This window comes from Corylus avellana, chromosome 6, assembly GCF_965113065.1.
Source record: "Corylus avellana chromosome 6, dhCorAvel1.hap1.2, whole genome shotgun sequence".
Lineage (NCBI taxonomy): Eukaryota > Viridiplantae > Streptophyta > Magnoliopsida > Fagales > Betulaceae > Corylus > Corylus avellana.
In genome coordinates, this window is record NC_142495.1 from 8,698,138 (window position 1) to 8,718,212 (window position 20,075).

The 20,075-nt window shown below is 34.5% G+C and overlaps 2 protein-coding genes across 2 annotated transcripts; both read right to left on the reverse strand.

Annotated features, from left to right (window-relative positions):
- Positions 1–1,378: 1,378 nt before the first annotated feature.
- Positions 1,379–7,088, reverse strand: CYP90D1 (cytochrome P450, family 90, subfamily D, polypeptide 1). Its single transcript, XM_059599857.2, has 8 exons — positions 6,705–7,088; positions 6,280–6,604; positions 5,593–5,742; positions 5,256–5,501; positions 4,414–4,503; positions 4,127–4,312; positions 3,913–4,037; positions 1,379–1,846 (listed from the first exon to the last, which is right to left on the reverse strand). The coding sequence occupies exons 1-8, from the start codon at positions 6,914–6,916 to the stop codon at positions 1,753–1,755; spliced, it is 1,428 nt and encodes a 475-aa protein (XP_059455840.1). The 5' UTR covers positions 6,917–7,088; the 3' UTR covers positions 1,379–1,752.
- Positions 7,089–10,337: 3,249 nt separating this feature from the next.
- On the reverse strand, positions 10,338–16,577 carry LOC132188659 (WAS/WASL-interacting family protein). The gene is made up of 3 exons (XM_059603178.2): positions 16,457–16,577; positions 16,138–16,323; positions 10,338–10,834 (listed from the first exon to the last, which is right to left on the reverse strand). The coding sequence occupies exons 1-3, from the start codon at positions 16,497–16,499 to the stop codon at positions 10,530–10,532; spliced, it is 534 nt and encodes a 177-aa protein (XP_059459161.1). The 5' UTR covers positions 16,500–16,577; the 3' UTR covers positions 10,338–10,529.
- Positions 16,578–20,075: the final 3,498 nt, after the last annotated feature.

Consider the following 20,075-nt stretch of genomic DNA (forward strand, 5'->3'; position numbering starts at 1 on the left):
TATTTTAACTTTCCCGATAGTTTAGTCATTTTGTCTCTTTAGCTAAAATGGCTAACCATTTCACTAAGAGCAATTATAGTGGCCAATGAAAAAAAAAAAAAAAAAAATCAGCTTATGCTAAAACTTATGGAAAATTCGTTTATGAAGAGTGTCACGTGACACTGTAGACGAGTGCATGTTTATTTTGTTAGTTTCTCTCATTTCTCTCAATGTTTTTCCTTTGTTTTTGTCTCTTCTTGGGGTTGGGAAGATCAGCAACTTCAAGGGGCTTGGGCTTTGTGGGCTCTTTCTCTACTTGCCAAGGTTGCTTTCTCAGCCTGTGGAACATCACTGACCACCGCCTCTTTTTCTTGGGCTTGTTTTTGGGCTTCCACAGTCATGCCCGAATTATTATTATTATTGTATTTTAAAAGCCATCAAAATAATCATCAACATACGACACAAGATTTGTTGATGAGGAGAAAAGCATTCAACAAGAAAAAACATCTCTAAACTTATGATTCACTTCACTGTAGAAGAACCTACCACAATACATAGTAAACTTACTACATCATTAATAAGGCAACCCTTTGTTCAAGTAGTCTCAACTCTAACAAGTCCCATGTTGGCCAATATTCTTGAAACGAATCCTTACTAATTCTCACTGGTAGAATTTGTTTGTGCACAAACTTTTGTTTACACATGCATATACTAAAGAACTTGTATCTTGGGACTTGTCTTGTCTCTCAATATTCTCTATGGAGCCTTTCAAAGTTGCATATCAAAGAGAAAATACCAAAGATTGAGACAAAATAATCTTTAAATAATTAACAATAGGGTTATTATGCGGTGGTGGCATTTGGGCATGCATGATCTTAATGTATCCAAACACAACTAACTAGGGTTTCATAAGTTTCATAACCCTAACCGCCTCTCATGTTTAGGCATCTGTCCTTAGTGTCCGAACATTAGGTAAATAAAAAGTTTGTGTCTACAATTCTGTCCAAAAAGTTTTTTAATCAATAGAACTTCTTGAACTGTCGGCGTCTATACATCCATGTCTGTGTCCAAAAATCTTTCAAACAGAGAGTAATTAATTAGTGTCAGATTCACTTTTTTTGTTTTGAAAGATTTGAACAGAATGTAAATGAACTGCTCATCCCATATGTGTATACTATAGAGGATCAAGAATGGAGTAAGCTTCACTCACAAAGCTGGTGGACCATCCATTATGTGAATTACTAATTTAAATAGACTGAAGCACTTGTTGTTCTGAAAATTCTATAATTATTGGGACCCATGCAACACAAATCATTGTCCATGCCCACTACCATATCAAAAGTTGCATGCTGTAAATATAAATAAAGAATATATATAGATATATATAAGAAGAAGAAAAAAGCCAAAAGTTGCTCTCTTGGTTCCCTTTTATTTTAATTCCTACATACAAAGTAAAAAAGAGGAAATTTCTTGGTGAAATAGCTTTCTTGCCCAGTTAAAAAGCAACAAGTTAAAAAAGAGAAATTAATCAGTAAATAATTAAGGGGAGATATTCAACTGGGTCCTACAAAAATTTTGTACTTCTAGTGTTGATACGTGCAATAGCTGTGAAAGAGGACAAATTATGTCAGCTTGTGATGCCACCCCACGTGTGTGCTGTGGCCAATCACTGCTTTCCACTTTCATTTCTTTGTCTTTTCACGTCTCTCTTCTGTATCATTGTGTCGAAGTTTTTTTCACTTCTTCAAATTTTCCTTTTGGCCAAAGCAGCTCTCAAGGGTCCCCTCTCCTCTTCACCCAAATTGGCATCCTCCTCTTCATTCTTACAGTGGGAAAGTTAACAATTGTATCTTCTTCAGCCACCCACCTGCATGGAAATCATGATAAACCAATATTCACATTAATTAAATTCTTATAAAATATTGAGCTAATTAATATGCATTATTATTTAACAATGAAATTAAAGCAGTCAAATCAAGGTTGGACTAAGATCAAAAGGGTGCATTTCTTTTTCTTTTTCTTTTTTTCTTTTTTTTCCCCTAGCTAGAAAACCCTATTAATTATCAAGTACACTCTTTGTTGGCCTAAGCTAAGCTGAATTGGTTAAGAGATTAATTCTTTAATGGATCATCTCTATAATGACAGCTAGGAGCATGTAAAGGAATTCAATATATATATATATATATATATATACAATCCCTATGAGATATATATTAAATAATCATTGATTGTGTTGCTCATATGCAGAATTGATAATTGTTTACAACAAAGGCAGTCAAAGGATTAGACCAATTTATCAGATTTGGTATTCCAAGCGAGCTGCTAGCTAGCTAAGACAATCTTTTAGCCTTTAAGACCTAAAATGAACAAAGTAAATAAAATTAACCTTGTTTTCCGAGTATTTTGATCTAAGTAGTCTAGCTAGATTGACCATATATATCCTCATTTCTCAAGATATATTATTATTGATTGGTGCCAGCAGGGGCACTATATGGCAAAATTATGACTGCCAGATCAAGACATAAAACAAAAGTTGTTCAAGAATCATGTTTTCGATGCAATTGACTAGTCAAAAATTTCTTGGATATGCCAATGGATACAAAGAGAGATGGGACACAAATGTCACAAATTAACTCATTAATGGTTCAAAATTAATACGTACAGTTTGGAAAAGTCACACGTTGAGTTTGGTTTATGGAGCATCACACATGTTCCATCACAATTTGGAAATCTAGTCACTGCTTCTGGATGCTAAATCACATGGTAACACAGAGAGACTTGATTTTATCTTTTAAGGGAAATATATATATATATATAATTTATTATCTTGAGCCTTAGCCCATATATATGAAATGTCAAATATACCCTACCAACCAAAAAAATTAAGCCACTACTATAAGTGATGGTCCATCCAGCCTAAAGGGTGTTTTATCACAATGATATATATATTAGGAGTATATTAATTGATATATTATTAATTAACAGGAAATATTTGATTGAAAAATAACTAAAATCTGATACTGTTATTGAAAAAAAAAATTAAAATAGAGGGATTTTTTTGAAAATGGACCAAAACTGTAGATAATTTTTCTGCTGTTTTATACTCCCCTAGTTGGAAAAATATGTGAAATATATAGATATGTTAGGGTGTCACATGGTAAATGCCAAAGGGAGGTTTGTAAGCAAGCAGGGAAGAAGAATCTTTCAATAAAGTATATATGAAAAGGATGCCTTAGCTAAAAAACCAGCGAGCCAAAAATGACAGGAAGTTTTGATGTTTTATGCTATGTTCTGTCCCTGTCATGTGCAAAAAGTATAGAAGAAATCTAGTGTTTTGGCTCGACAACCTTCGGAAAGGACTTCGGCTAATTTCTACCATAAAAGCATTAGGATTTTTTTCAGCTCGATCGATGGAGAGCTTTAAGAATGGAACAACTTTATATATATTTGTAAGCAGAAATACATATGTCACTTTCTTTAGCTAGCTAGGTTTCCATCAAGCACGGATGTAACCACGTGTACATGCATGTTAGCCATTGATGTATATTTACAAAGCTTTATCTCTTTTCATCACGTGTGGTAGGTGATCACTGGAGACTAATGACAAAAAGTTCAACAATAATCGATTGAACGTAACATATGAGAGAGATGATGATTTAACTCGATATTAAAGCAAAATGTCTTCATCAGTTTGAATCATGACTCTATAATTTACGTGTTGAGTCTCGTCTTTCAAATCAGTTAAAACTTTTAAAATTAGTGATGATTTAATATGGTATCAGAATTAGATATCGTAAGTTCAAACCCTAAATATTCTACACGTTGAGCTTGTTTGAGCCCATACATGAGTATGAATTATAATATTGATTAAATGATTAAATTTTTGAGATAAACGATGATCTAACAAAAACAAAAAAAGCATTCACTGAGTACCTGAATTGAGTAACAAAGTGATGGAGGAAGATGGAAGCTTCCAGCCTGGCCAAGTCAAGCCCAGGGCACAGCCTTTGTCCACCGCCAAAAGGAGTGAAGCTGCAACTGCTCACCATGTCTTTGTCCTGAAAGGCCCCCATATTCCATTACTAAAAAGCTAAAAGAAACAACAAAAGCAGACAAATAGCGCAGAAAAGGTGGGGGCCCTCCTTACTTGCCACCTCCATGGATTGAACTTGTAAGGCCACTCATAGTGATTTTCATCAAGATGAACCGACCTAAAATATGTAAAAACACACCATCCTTTTGGTATCAAATACCCTTTTATCTCTACGTCTTTCATGGCCTTTCTCATCACCCCAATTATAATGTTTCCCATCCTTAGAGTTTCTGTAATCACCTACAGATGAATATATATATATATAAACAAGACACATCATTACTTATAATTAATAGTGGGTTTATTTAGTTTTCCTTAATTTATTCATATATATAACTTACAGTTTGTGTAAATGGTAATGATAAGTAATCACTCCAAGACAAAGGCTCCCCAAGCTGTTGTTTGAGTTTTTTCATCTTCAAGTTTTCCTCCTGAGATTTTTCATCAAGATTTCCATTACAAAAGGAACTAATAATAAACCAAAACAAATTAGTAGTACATGATATATGTGAAAAGCAACCACACGTGCAAGTAATAGGTCACAAGCCAATAATTGGCCCAACAAGCTCAAGAAACTTTCTATACGTCTCCTCAAATGAAATAAATAATTAATATATATTTTATAGTCGGGATTTAAAGTTTCTGTATCTAACACTATACATAATATCATATTACTTAAAGTTTTTAAAAAACGTGGTAATGTTGACTTTATGTACACTATTAAGTATTTGAACTTTTAAAATAAACGGTGTCCCTCTTGAAAAAGGTTATTAATTTTCTTAATGATTAGACGCTAAATCTTTTGGAAATCAATATTAAGACTAATTTCTTTGTCTGTAATATTGATTCCACCTGTGATGGATTTCTCTCACATAAAAGACTGTGGACAAACCCTAGTAGCTAAATTCTCACCATATATTCCACTTCTACTAGTAGACGTTTGACAAAATTAGTGGGAAAGGAATTATACTCCTAGAAATGACAAAATTAAGCGAAAATGACACTGTAAAAGTGGTCAAAAAATTGGACTTATATCTCATGCATTTCCAAAAGCTAGCTAGCTATAGCATGATAATCATTTTGGCAGGATATGTTAGTCATGATAGAAATTAATAATTAACATGGTTAATTAATTGTGATTATAATTAATTACATTAAAAAGGAGAAGAGAAAAATTTCATACTGTTAATTGTTGTAGAGCAGTGGGGCAATCGGAGAGGTATTTTATTGCTAAAGTCATAAGAACAGGCACTGAATCCTCTCCCGGAATCATCATGTCAATCATATTATCTGCTATTAAATCGTCTGTTAATTGCTCACTTGAATCATTGAGTAAAACATCAACCACATCTTTTGGAACCGTAGAGAGCCCACTATGTCTTCTAGCTTGGATTATATTCTGCACTAACTTAACCATTTTCTTCTTTGCCTGAAATTTAAATTTATTAAGTGATAAAAAAAAAATTAAAAAAGAAAAAAGAAAAAAAGAAAAAAACATACAGATAAAGAAATTAACATGCCTGTAATGATCTGTAGAGTTTAGTTCCAGGTATTTTTATGGGTAAAGACATGAGGCCAGAGATGAATTCTTGAAACTGTTTCTTTAGAAGCTCCATTTCTTCACCAGGATCCAAACTAATCAATGCCTTGACTAGTACTTGAAAGGCAATCTGGAGACAAAAAGAGTGATCTGATCAGTTACTTTTCAAAAGGACAAGATAAACATAATAATGATGAATCTAATATTCCTGACAATATGATTCATGCAAATCATGATTATGAACCCCATAGCCAACTGGGTTACTTTCTTACTTTTATATATGCAGAATCATTTTCAAACTTAAGTAGGAGCCAGAGAGATTATCAAAACATGGATGATTGCTTTTCAAAAGAGAGAGTTAGTCAATCATGTGCCTATTAGGGCTCTTAATTACTTCCTCATAGAACATCTTAAACATAGTAAAAGAACCGCTAACGATTAGGATGATGTGACAGTGAAAATCAACTCTTAGCTAGCTCGAGCTGATTTATGTATGACATTCGTTTGGCAATTTACTAAATAGCATTGCTCTCTAGATTTAATTAGAGAGATGGCATCTTTAATTTGTTTTATCTTGTGTCTATAGGAACACTTCTCAAGAAGTCCCCTTAAACTTAGAGGAAGAATAAATAGATTTTAGAGAGAAAGAGAGAGAGAGAGAGCTAACATTTTTGGTTTCATCTTGAATGTAAATGGGAGTGTCATCTTTCCAATTTGCCAGAGATTGTTGAACATACTTGTGCATGTCCCTAGTAATTTGAGCCTTGAGATGAGGGGACTTGAAGAAGGCTCCTATGAGTCCATGGATTCTCTTTTGCAAGCTGCCATTGATGAGCAAAATAGAAGACTTCCCCATGAGCTCAGTGAGAGATTTGGGGTAAGAAGGCACGAAAGTCTTGGCATCACTCTGAAGAACAAATTTGGTCACTTCTGCATCCGTTGAAACGATTGTGGGGCTCCCAAATATGTGTGACTTGAACACCTTGCCATATCTTCAAAAACCCAAATACTAAATATTAATAATTACAAATATGGTTTGTTTAATTTTGAGAAGTTAATTAATTAATGGAGAGTAAAATAAAAAAAACTTACATGCGGCGACGTTTGTCCATGAAGGACTCTGGGCGGTCAGAGTAAGCAAAAGACACGAACTCGATGGTTTCCCCGAGAAAAGGCAAACCAAGAGTGCCTAAAGGAAGTGGGCTTCTGTGTTTTGATCTGATGAGTCGAAACCTGCAGTTCCTGTAGAGAATTATGGCGGACAGGAAAATTGCTGTCCCTAACACAACCCACATATTGTCCATTATGGATTTTATGTTTTCCTCGCATGCACGGTCTCTCTCTCTCTCTCTCTCTGCCTCAAAGCTTTGGCTTAAATATGCTTAATCATGGTTGCCACGGCCATGACTAAATATGCTTTTAAGTGTCCATATGCGTACGCGCACGCGTGCGGGAAGAGAGAGACAGAGAGAGTATATATATATATATATATATATATAAAACATGGAATATTTGTGTTGGGGCAGACAAGCATAAATGTCAAGACTTGCCTTATTAAGCTGTCTTTTACAAGTACCAGGAGGCTCTGCCTTGGATGGAGCTGGCCGATTTTTACCTGGTGGCAGCCTAAAATAACCCAGAATTTTTAATTTTTAATTTTTTTTATTTTTTACTTATTCAGCGGCCCAATCACCCATGAAGCAGGACATTTTCCGGATAAATTACAAGTGTGGCATGGAGCAGCACATTTTTGGGATGGATTTCGAAAAAATGTGCTGCTCTTCCGAATTAGTTAATAGGATTAGGATCATCTCTTTATCCGAGATTTGAAATGGAGATTAACTATTTTATGGTGTAAATTTTATTTTATTGTATGATTCGCGAATCCAACACGAAATTAACGGATTTGAGTTTTATATGATCGAGTTCGAATCAATTCAGGTCAACTTGTATTAGCTTGTTTAATAAACAGGTCAATCTAAAGTAAACTCACTTAATCTATGAGTGACCCGCACAACTTAAATAGTATGTGTCATAATTGAGGGATTTGATAGGTTTAACTAAATGAGTTGTATTCAGGTTGACCCATATCAAGTTGACCTCTGAGTCGCCCTGACATGAACTTGACAAATCATGTAATTTACAAATTTTAAAGGATGTGACAATTTATTCACAATGTAACAACATATACACTATTAAATCTATAAATCTGAACAACCACTCAATAATAAAGGAGTTAGGGGTGCAAAGATAACCAGGTTGATGCGTCAAAAGAGTTTGACCTTCGATGCAAAAATTAGGGTTGGGTATCAGTTAAATCAGTGATAATAGGAGTATTTTAGCTCACCGAACCAAAAAGCCGGTGATTTAACTGACTTCATATCAACAAGAATAAATTTTGATGATTTCGGTTAAGTTGATTAGTCATTTTTTATATTGGAGGCAAGCCTATTTTTATGGGCCAATTTTTTTTTTTTTTTTTTTTTTTTTGACTAAATGATTTTTTTTGGGCTAAAAAAGTGCTTATTGGACATGTCTTTGGGCTAAATAAGTGAGCAAAAAACTATTGATGGCCAAAGTTGGTTTGGTTCGGTTAACCGCCTACCAAACCAAACTGACGTCAAAACAATTTTTTTTATTCTGACTACCAACCCCTAGAAGTCGGTAGAGGTTCGGTGACAGTTGATAGGCAACAATCAGATATTTTGCCCACCCCTAGTGGAGATAGTCAATCAAATATAGATTGATTCAAAATCTTATTCAAATCTAATATTACACCTGTGAGTACATTAGTCCCTATGAATAATAAATCCCCTTAATAATTAATTAAATTAATATTAAATTACTCGATCAAAGTAAAAAAAAGTACCTTGGAATTCATAAGAGAGTTTTTTTTTATCAAACACTAATAAGACCTTTTTTCTATCATAGTAAGTAACACCAATGTACTTTAGTGATATTAACATTATGATAGCATCTCGGCCAATGAAAAAAACCCACTTGTGTGGGTTCTGATTTATAATTGTACAAAAGAATATAGACTATAGGGTAGGCTAGAAACAAATAAATATAAATACAAATATATATTGTGTGTTTGACCAAATGACCCATTTTGTTCAATTGGGTCAAAATCATGGTAACATTTGGAGTAAGGTTAAAAAAGTGAAAATTGTTTGGTGGGTATTATTATTATTATTATTATTATTATAATTATTATTTATGAGTATAATAGATATGCAAGTAGAGAGAAGTCCCCACAAGTGCATGATTGTTCTTGTGGAGTCCCTCCCCTTGGCAGTGGCAGATGGGCGGCCTCGTGCATTCATGTGAGACTCAATAAATCCAACCACAATGCTCCATCATCATCCCCTGCTTCTTAGCTTTTGTCCCTCTCTCTCTTTCTCTCTCTCTCTCTCTCTCTCTTGCACAGACACACACACACACACACACACAAGGCCAGCCAACCTCTCATGTCACATTCATTCCCCATCCTTTCTCATTTTATATGGAAGAGGCCACATGTACCTCGGCCTCTTTGCCATAAAATACTGCTAATTATATGAATTCCTCTTGATCAAAGGTAATGGGCAATATTTGAGGTATATTTTTGTATAACCATCTGTCTTTGGCGCATAGTTAAGCCTATTTTTATGAACTTTCTAGATCTCTGTTTGACTGTGTCAAACAAATATAATTCAATTCTCACAATGGCCCATCTCTTGATTGCTTGTGTTTTTAATTGTTAACCTCCATTCCTCAGCTTTGCTTTATCTCTTTCTTCAAACTGCCTAACTTATCATTAAGTTTCTTCATTATAATTTCTTATTTTAATCCATTTTCATCATTGCATCCGATTGTTCGGCTCTCTCTCTCTCTCTCTATCTCACACAGGCACAGTATTTGTGTTGTTTGTGAGTTATATTCATTCCACTATATCTCTCAGAATCTTGGAGAATATTTTGGATATGTTTAAATATTGTCTGAAAGGTCCAAGATTGGGAACCTTGAGAGGTATATTCTGGTGTTTTTCAGTAACTTATGAGTGTGATTTTGGGTAAAGGAAATCTTAATTGGAGGTTCCAAAATAGCCTAGTTGGCAGTGGTAGTTAGTTGGTTCGGTATTGTTGGAAGTTTGCATGTTGTGGAAATGCAAATGGGGGGAGTGGCCACGTCCTGTCGTCCTCTTTGGAAATTGTGAAAGCTCTCCCTTGGTCCATCCCATGTGTATCTCCACCACTTGACGCAACTAGTCGAATGAATAAAGATTCTCGATAATTTTGTTGTTCGTATTATTAGTAATTCGATCAGTAAATATAAAAGATTTAATATAAAGTCCATCTATCTAAACAAATTTTAAATTCTCCGTCCATCTCTGTTTGGACAGGTAAACTCTATAAAGACTCTCTCACATTTGCTATCTAAATTGTTAACAATAACAATTTGAGCGGCAAATTGTTAAAAGAAACTATATAGTTTTCTTTTGCATTGAAAGCGACATGAGCCAACACAGACAAGCAGGTATGGCAAGAAAAGGTTCATAGCTCACATTCCACCTTCCTAAATATCATAATTAGAAAAAGTGTTAGAGAATAAATAAATTACTCAAATAACAAAAAAAAAAAAAAAACTTCTATGTAACTTCCTGGGTTCTTCCCTTCTTAACTTAAGGTTTATATTTTCTCCATGATAGCTGCATATGGGATCTATTGTGGCATTAGCAGAGCAGGGAAGTAATTAGTCAGTGCTATCCTTGTATTGCACTTAACAAAGACTTACAGAACTTCAATGGAATTTGACTAAGTATTTGCAGACATTGATATCCAACACATGTATAAACTAAACTTCATTTTCAATTAAAATGAAGAAAAATAAAATAATTTCTAGCCATCTTTAAATTTGAGAACAACTTTTAAATAACTAGATACTTGGGATAGATTTTGCTCGAATAAACTGTTTGAGAATGGCTTTCTCTTCATCAATGCGCTTCTTCTCTGAAGGATCTTTTGGTTTGACCTTCCTTTTCTCTTCTAATATCCACTTGAAAAGTTCACGCTGCTGATCCTCTGGAATTGGTTCCTTCAACTTCACAGCCTCTTTGATGGGTGGCGAGGGTAAGGATTTTTCAGCAGCAGGAGCAGTTGTAGGAGCCATTGTTGAAACTGGAGTTGCAACTTCTTCCTCTACGCCTGTGTCTTTCTTCTTTGTCCTCACGAAGAGGTAAGCTATAAAGTTCACAAAAACCTCAAATCTGATAAGAAGCAAATTAAGGGCCCTAGAGACAGCTTTGTCAAGCGACTAAATCAAAAGTTTCAAGATAGTCATTCCATAAGTTAAAACTAGCAGCTTGTATATGAAAAGAAAACATCACCAGAAGCAGAGAAGAAAAAGAAAATCCATCGAGTTAGGACCACAAAACAATATATGAACACCTCATAAATAATATATAGAACTAACACATGTTAAGAATATCTTTCCTTTATTGGAATCTGTTCATTCTGCTTCCGTGTCAATGTAATGAAACAAGTTTAACCCTCATTGGATGTTTTCTTGTAAACCCTAGTTTTTCCATCTCAAACCTGACTGTCACACGCCAAACATGATTTCATAATCAGTTAAAGTGACTGTGGTTGGGGCAAGTAAAAACTGTTGTTACTCACTAGTGCTGCCATAAGCTTCGAGTGAGGCATATAAATGACTCCATCCTACTTTGTGTCACCGTATGTAACTCTTTATGAAGGATACAGTGCACTTCCAAGGAATTGATACAAACTTTGTCTGTTCAACATATTGCTGACCATTGGTACAGATAAACCCAAAGATTATTTCTATATGATATTGACCATATTGAGTAGTAGAGCTTTAGAAGGAGAGTAAATAATTATGCAAGACTTACATTCTGGATTTGTTTTCTTCTCCCACCTAAACCTTTTGCAATGATCTAGTACATGTCTACTATCCCATAATCACAATAATCCATAATGATTATGCTAAAGGGAAAAGGACCATGATCATGGTTAGTCACATATTAGATGGATCGACATATAAGTCTGTTACATGACCATTGGCTCTAAGATCCATAATAAATAGCAAATGGATTACTCTAATTAGGTAACTACAGAGTTTTTCTAGTAGAGTGAAGAATGCTTCTAGTTACTCCTGCTACTATTATATAAGAAAACGAGAAGAAAGATATTCTCCAGAATTCTTCAAAATGAAGCAATATGCATCCTCAACAAGAATGTTGCTGTCTAGAAAGTGGGGCAAATACAAGGCAAACATGCATGATAATAACATTACTAGAAACAACAGCATTAATATCAAGGAGACATCAATATGCATATTGTGGCAAATCCAAACAGCAGACAATTAAGTGAGGAAGATCAACCAGCAATCAGCATAATAAAAATGTAAAGTTGCAAATGTTGATATCATGTTAAGCATACTAGATAGGAAGATTATAAGTTCGTTTGGGTGTGTCAAGGTTTCCTATTTGTGTACTCTCCAAATATCAGTCCATGGGACCAGGCAAACATATAATATGCAATATTATAGGAGTAATTGCTCACATAAGTAATTTTTTGCAACAAAAGAGAAAATAGAAGAAATATCAGAGCAACCATGAAGGAAATACGATACATTCCTCTCTAGCTATGCAGGACATTGACACTTGAGAACATGCCCAACAGTAGGCATGCAAGGTTCATATCCCATATTTTCACAAGTCAAATCATGTCTTACAGGGAGACTTTGCAACTTTTTCAGTGTCCATGTTATGTAGCCTCAATACAAGCTGTTTAGTTTGGCACATGGTGCTTACTTTGGCCTATGGAAAACACATCCCCATGTATAGATCAAAGATATGTACCCCTAATCCATTGTATACAAAAGCAGACCGTCCAATGCAGATACCAAAAAAGTTCAAAAAATAAAGGTTATGAAGTAGATTCAACAAGCTTAACCATGGTAGTTAACCAAAATTAATGAAATTCAGCAGGCCTCTTGATATCTTCCCATGCTATCTTTCTTCAGGAAGGGAGGGACCTTATTTATTTAGTTATACATCGATGACTTGCTTGCCTTTTCTCAGAGCACAACCCATAATTTTCACCACTACTTCAGAGTTAACGACAGAAGCAGAGCTCAAAAAAATTAATCTTTCGGGTTGAAAAAGAGCACAAGGAAGGCATAGGAACTTCTGCCTTTAGGTCAGAGAAGGCTTGGGTTTAATATACGGCATAACAAGAAGTTTGCTTCAAATTTATAAATAGACATGCTCAGAAAAGAATACTTTAAAGTGATATTAGCCATAATGCATTGTTAGCAGCACTCCTTAAGAAGAAAACCAAATGATAAAGCAATGGTAATAAACCTTTTATTAAGCAGCCTCATTCCTCAATTTTTCTTCAACCGGGAAATATCCGATTAATTACTAAAATGCAATTAACTGGTCTAGTTGACAATAATATATCTGCATGTGTTTTATGTAGTTTTTCAGACAGTAATTCTAGATCTATTTAGTTCACATTCTACAACAGGAATTTAAAAGAAACAAAGAGAAAATAAAAATATGGAAAACTACATTATTTTCCATTGTTTTGCAATAAAGAGAGAGTGGAGAGAAAATATATGGAAGGAAATCAAATTTTAGTATCTTTTCTTCCTAATGAACAACTTTCTCTCCAAATCCCACCTAACATTAAGAGCAAATTTGGGTTAGCCCAAGAAGAAAATGCTGACACGATTTCCTTACAGTTCTTTTTCTTTTCTCCCACTTAACAAATCAAACACCAGAAGGGTATAAATTTAAATTATTTTTCTACTTTTCATTTGTATATGGTGCACAGAACAAAGTGTGAATATTACAAGGATGTAAAGAACTGTTTTTCTCTTTTATGATGTCTTTGTCATTAGCAACAATAATTGAACTGTTTCTCCAAGCCACAGCTATCATTACCAGTCCACTACAGTAGCATGTGCAATGACCTCTCTCACTTATATTCCAACATATTATAATAAAAACAACTCTATGATGCTACTTTGACTCTTCCATCATGATGCCAGAGAGGAAAACAAATAGTAGTAGTAATGGAGATGCCAATGCATATTATATTGGAAGTGCACAATTTGGTCAAAGAAAGTCAATGCTAAGGTCTGTGAAAATTTGAGGGTTGAAGCCACCTAGAGCTCCATCCTTTCTTGCTGTTATGTGATAATTCTCAAAATTAACATCGATTTTCTCCATCCAACCCCTCCCCTGGGGCAGGACATGCAACAAACAGGTAAGGACGTACTTTGAGTTACGTAGCCCGTGATCAAGAATTTTGATAATGTGGTATTTCTTCTTCTTGAATTGACACTTAAGGGCAAACTCATCTTTAGCTGCATTATATCAGCATGCCCAGCTTTGATTGAGTTAGAATCAAAGCATAAAATATTAGCAAATCTTCTAGAGGAAAATTTGCCATTCAGCCCAACGATATCCATGGGGGACCAGAAAATAGGTAAAAGATAAGCTTTTTTTTAAATCCCCTCACGCTTGGGTAGAAGAAAATGGATGCCAAATGCCCCCAAATTAAAATACCCTGCCTATTATTGTATATACTGTAGTCTGTAGCAGTGGAACTACAGACCTTAAGAAAATAGACTTGTATTTGTTTAATCAGAGATGACAATTGATAGTTTTCATGGATTGCCTTTAGAGTACCTAAACAAAATCTTCAACCTTTATAACATTCCTACGATTTAACTACAGCGCTTTATTTTTGTTTCCCTAAACTCCAAAATGGACAGTGCAAACCTTCAACTGCTGGAGATTTTGACAGTCCTTCAGCTATTTGTGACTACCACAAGATTTATTTCAACTCAATCAGGCTTCTTTATTTGGAACTATTATTTTAATCCCTCTCTCCATAGATAGTTCAAACATGTCAATTAATTGTGTTAAGTATAAGTGAGGCATCAGTATAATACTCAACAAAACACTAGTATAAAAGAGGAATACATGTCCAATACTATTTCTGCAAAACACATGCCCCACAAGATTGTTCAATACACAAAGAAAAGGTTAAGAACTTCCTTAAGACAGCCTCTTAAGTTGCTCTTATGTTACATGGATTTTTCAAGTCAAGTGAAGTACACATGCAACAAACAACAACACAGAACTACTTCTGTTTGAATTCAAGATGAATAAAAATTAAGAGATTTAGATGAGTAAGCTGTGTCCATGAATCCTAAGACATGGAAAATAACAAGTATGAGACCTAGATGTGGAACCTGAGTCCATTTTACATAGGCTTTGACTAGATCAAAAGTACAGTTAATACATATATAAGAGAGTGATTGAGCGATGCCAAGGTTTGGCCCATCATCTAGACTTACCCCCCATCTGGTAGTCAATACAATTTTTTGATGAATAAAAAGATATAACATTGTTATATAATTACATTGCATGCTTCCAGTTATCCAACATTGTCTCCAACACATATGAAGCCTATATGAAGATTTGATCTACTACTATAAAAGCTATCTAGCAAACATATTAGATTTTTGAGAATGGTTTTGATTATTAATTCAGGAACTTGCTCATCTTTTGTATTTGTGTTTTGAGATTGTGTGTATGTGTCTTATAATATACGTAGATGAATGGTTTCAAGACAAAAAATATGGATTGATTGAGAGTCATTTCTAAGTAACTTGGGAAGGCAACATATTCTCACACAATTTCTCAACTAAGGAGAATCATAAATCCCACACAAGCCCAACCTTGGAACACCTCAAAACCCATTTAACAAATTCCCTTATGTTCACAATCACTAATCATGATGTAGGACGCTACATCTAATTCAACGCAACTGCGAAGATGGAGATTTTAGTTGATTTTTATTTTTTATTTTTTTATTTTTGATAAGCATTTTTATTTTTATTTTAATTAAGACTTATTTCCTTTCCTTTCTAGGAGTTAATTATTTCATTTACCTACTAGGATCAGGTTTACTTTCCTTACTAGGATTAATTTTATTTTCAGTACTATGTTTCCTATCTCTACAAGTATTTCTCTTCTATCTATATGTTAGTCTGTAATGTAAAATACACAACTTGAATTATTATCAAATCCTAGAATTTTCTCAAATACTCTACGGAGATTATAGTTGTTTAAGCATAAGGGCTTGTTTTATCTTATGGTCAGAACACGCAGACGCTTCTGATTTGTGTTACCAAGTCTTCCGCAAAGTCAGATCAATTGAACCAGTCAAAAAATCCACAGAAAATGAGATTGAAATCCCAGCCCCCATTCTAACAACAGAATACCCATCAACAACAACATCAAGAAGAAAAGCACTCAATAAGCTTAAACATCATTCTTTCAAGCTAAAATATAAAAACCCATGACACCATTTGATGCAGGCCAATATACGACTAATCATCTCGTACACAAATAAATACCCATTTACACAAAAGTACATAAGAAATTGAAGGGAAAAAAAATTAATTTCACAAAGCTAAGGAATAAGAGAAAGAAAGGGACCTCCAACAGCAAGATTGACAGCCAAAAGCATAGGCCAGAGAAACTTGTAGCGCCGAGCAAATGACTCTTTTGGAGGCTGCTGGGGTGGCGGAGCTGGAGACTGAGTCCCCATTGACGACGAAGACGACGACGGTGAGGAAAATTCCTGAGATTTCTGTTGCTGCTCTTGAAATTGTTTGAGTTGCGCTGTTTGTAAAAATCACAAGCAATCAATCAACAGTCAGATACAAAAACCACGCATTCTTGATGGTAATGTTTTTCGAAAACAAAAGAAGAAACGATTGTTTTCTGGAAATACAGAAATGGAAGCTGAGTTTACCTTTCTTGGGTTTGTTGGTGTAGAGCTTTGGACCTTCGCTCATCGTCGCTTCCAATTCCTTTTTTCTCTGTCTACACTCTTTCTTCGTCTCCCAGACCAGGACGATGACTTTCTAATTAAATTTTTGGGAAACTTAGAAAGCCCCTCAAGCTATTTTGACATACCCCTTTAAATTTTTAAAACTCTCACTTAGGTCTCCTGAACTTTGATTTTCTCTCACTTTGGATCCTTTTAACGTTAAAGTCAAACAATTTGACTTTTTATACCTATTTTACCTTCCCCAAAATTACATCGTTTTGTGTCCTAAAACTACAACACCTACCCAGCCCAAAACGACGTCGTTTTAGGCATTATTATTTTAAAAGAAAAGCAAAATTAATTAATTAATTAATTAAAAAAAAAAAAAAATCAGGGGTGGCTGAAGCCACCCCCTTGGCCAAAATGAGGTGGCCTGGCCACCTCATTTTGGCCAAGGAGGTGTCTCCCGATTTAGTTTTTTTTTTTTTTTTTTTTTTTAATATTATGCTCAAAACGACGTCGTTTTGGGTTGGATAGTGATGTAGTTTTGAAGCCCAAAACGTTGTAGTTTTGGAGTCCAAAACAATGTAGTTTTGGTTGGGTCCAAAACAACATAGTTTTAATTGAGGGTAAAATGGGTATAAAAAGTTAAAAGGGTCCAAAGTGAGAGAAAACTAAAGTTCAGGGAGCCTAAGTGAGAGTTTTGGAAATTCATGAAGGGTATGTCAAAATGGCTGGAAGTTAATGGGGGCTTTCTGAAGTTTTCCCTAAATTTTTGGAGAAACTTCATAAAACCCCATGAACTTTCAGCCATTTTGACAAGCACCCCCTGAATTTTCAAAACTCTCACTTAGGCCCCCTGAACTTTGGTTTGCTCTCAGTTTTGACCATTCTAACGTTAAAGTCAAATAATTTGACTTTTTATACCCATTTTACCCTCAACCAAAACTACGTCGTTTTGGACTCTAAAACTACACCATTTTGAGCACGTCGTTTTGAGCATAATATTAAAAAAACAAAAAACGAAAAAAAGGAAATCGAAGCCACCCCCTCCCTTGGCCAAAATGGGGTGGCCGGACCACCCCATTTTTGGCCAAGGGGGTGGCTCCCCCTGGCCGGTCTAACCACCCCCAAAAGGCCAAAAAAAAAAAAAAAAAAAAAAAGAAAAGGGGGGGGGGGGGGGGATCGGGTGCATTTGGGGGTGGCTGGACCACCCCCAAGGGGCTGGAGGTGGTTTCGGCCACCCCATACGGCCGGTATGAGGTGGCTCCAGCCACCCCTTGGCCAAAATGGGGTGGCCGGAGCCACCCCATTTTGCTTTATTTTTTTTATTTTTTATTTTTTTGGGAAACTTCACTAAGGATCTCCAAACTTCCACCCGTTTTGAAATACACCCCCTGAACTTTCAATTGCTCTCAATATGGACCATTCCATCAGATTTTAAAAGTCACATGAGGTTTATACCCCTGACTTTTGTATAAAATTTCAACTTCTAAAACTTTTTTTATTTTTAAAAAAACAAAAATCGGGGATATTTTGGTCTTTTTTTAAATTTTTAACGGCTAAAATTAACGGAAGGGTCCAAATTGAAAGCAATTGAAAGTTCAGGGGACTAAATTGAGAGATTTTGAAGTTCAAGGGGGGTATTTCAAAACGGGTGAAAGTTTGGGGATCCTTAGTGAAGTTTCCCTTTTTTTAAAAAAAATATTTTGCTTTTCTTTTTTTTTTCTTTTTTTTTTTTTTAAAAAAAAAAATGCCTAAAACGATGTCGTTTTGGGCTGAGTAGGTGTTATAGTTTTAGGACAAAAAACGACGTAGTTTTGGGAGAGGGTAAAATAGGTATAAGAAGTCAAATTATTTGACTTTAACGTTAAAATGGTCCAAAGTGAGAGCAAACCAAAGTTCAGGGGGCCTAAATGAGAGTTTTGAAAATTCAGGAGGTGCTTGTCAAAACGGCTAGAAGTTCAGAGGGGCTTTCTGAAGTTTCCCCTAAATTTTTTCACAGTTTATTTATTTTATTTTTTTTTATTTTTTATTCAATTATTTGCTTAGACATTTGATTTTACTTGGGACAGAGTTTTCCTCCATTGGGTCGGAGGAACTTCCTTTAACCTAATCTATAAAAATTATATGTGTTTATTTTTTTAATAACATGTGAGATGTACATGAATTTTTAATATTATTTATTACAACTTTGTCCTTACTATTAACAAACATGTGCATTTCACATGTTTGAATGATAAATGTCATTTTTATAGACTGAGTTGGAGCAAGTTTCTCTAACCTAGTTTGGAGAAAAACTTTATCATTTACTTGGGGTCATTTGGGATTGTGGTTGTAAAAATTGCGTTTTTAAAAATAGTTACTTTTTAAGATCGTAAAGTAAAACATGTTAAAAAATATTTTTTTATCAAATATTTGTTATGCGAAATCATGATTTTGGTTTAAATTCGCACTTTTTTAAATAAGTTTTCATAACCTGCTTATAGAAATCGTAGATTTTTTTTTTCTATTTTAGATTAAGTGTTTTTTAAATCGCAATGCCAAACGAATTACATTTTGCAATATCTTTTGAAAATACAAATTATTCTTGTGAAATTGTAATCCCAACGCACCATTATTCAAGATTGGTCAAGACGGAACTTATTTTTAAAAATAGTAACTTTAAAACTATGTTCCAATTAATGATCACAATTTCACATGAAAATCTTATTTTTAATTTTTGCTCTTACCTTTTTTTTTTTTTTTTTTTTTTTTTTTTTTTTTGGCTATATCCCAACAAGAGGGCAAAAAGCCTAGAATCACCAACCAAAATTAAAATTTAAAAAATCCATAGCTACTTGATAAAGCATTGGCACTATAAGGTCAACTCAAGATGAACCATAATATATATATTAAAAAAAATTAAAAAAAGAAAAAGAAAAAAAGATGAACCATAATTTTGGGCCAAAGTTTTATTAAAAAATAGCCCACAATATTTCTATTAACAATTTTCATATTTTATTGGGCCATAGTTCACAATGGAATGTGATTCAAAGTTGGGCTTCAACCCATTTTAAGGCTTTCTATTCCATGTAGCCAAATCAAAGCTTTATTCAAAAAAGTCTCAATTAAAGTACAAGTCTACGGCCCAATCTACCCAATGAAGACCAAGTTATCTCCTTCCTTAATTAAAGAAGGCAATGCACGTGTAAACGACAACATGCACATGTTCGCATGGATTGCATCGAGATAGAGATTTCTTGCAAGAATCCATTTGTTCATGACTTCTTCTTTTTTTTGGAAAAGAGGAACATTTGCCCATGACTTATATAATATAAGCTTTCGACTGACATTTCTTTAACCATAAACCAAGCTCATCGGTTAAGTTATTTTTTGCTCTTTTCTCATTTCTTTCACCTTCAATCTTCAATTTATGCTTACTATTACATATCATCAGAACAATTTTAGTTCTACTAAGCGTTAGGGCGAATATATAGGGGTGGTTCAACCCTCCCCTTAAGACGAATATAGGGGTGGCGCAACCAACTCCATGGCCATTAGGATCCTTTTGGATTTAACAAAAAAATTCTAACATAGGGATGACAAATGAGATACCAAC

Bases quoted from the DNA above. Each gene is read 5' to 3' on its own strand.
- LOC132188659 (XM_059603178.2), bottom strand. From the start codon at position 16,499: ATGAGCGAAGGTCCAAAGCTCTACACCAACAAACCCAAGAAAG. The intron at 16,324-16,456 runs GTAAACTCAGCT...TTTTACAAACAG, and splicing joins CACCAACAAACCCAAGAAAG to CGCAACTCAAACAATTTCAA. The intron at 10,835-16,137 runs GTCCCTTTCTTT...TGAACTTTATAG, and splicing joins TGTCAATCTTGCTGTTGGAG to CTTACCTCTTCGTGAGGACA.
- CYP90D1 (XM_059599857.2), bottom strand. From the start codon at position 6,916: ATGGACAATATGTGGGTTGTGTTAGGGACAGCAATTTTCCTGTCCGCC. The intron at 5,502-5,592 runs GCATGTTAATTT...TTTAAATTTCAG, and splicing joins AACTCTACAGATCATTACAG to GCAAAGAAGAAAATGGTTAA. The intron at 4,504-5,255 runs GTATGAAATTTT...GAAAAATCTCAG, and splicing joins CTGCTCTACAACAATTAACA to GAGGAAAACTTGAAGATGAA.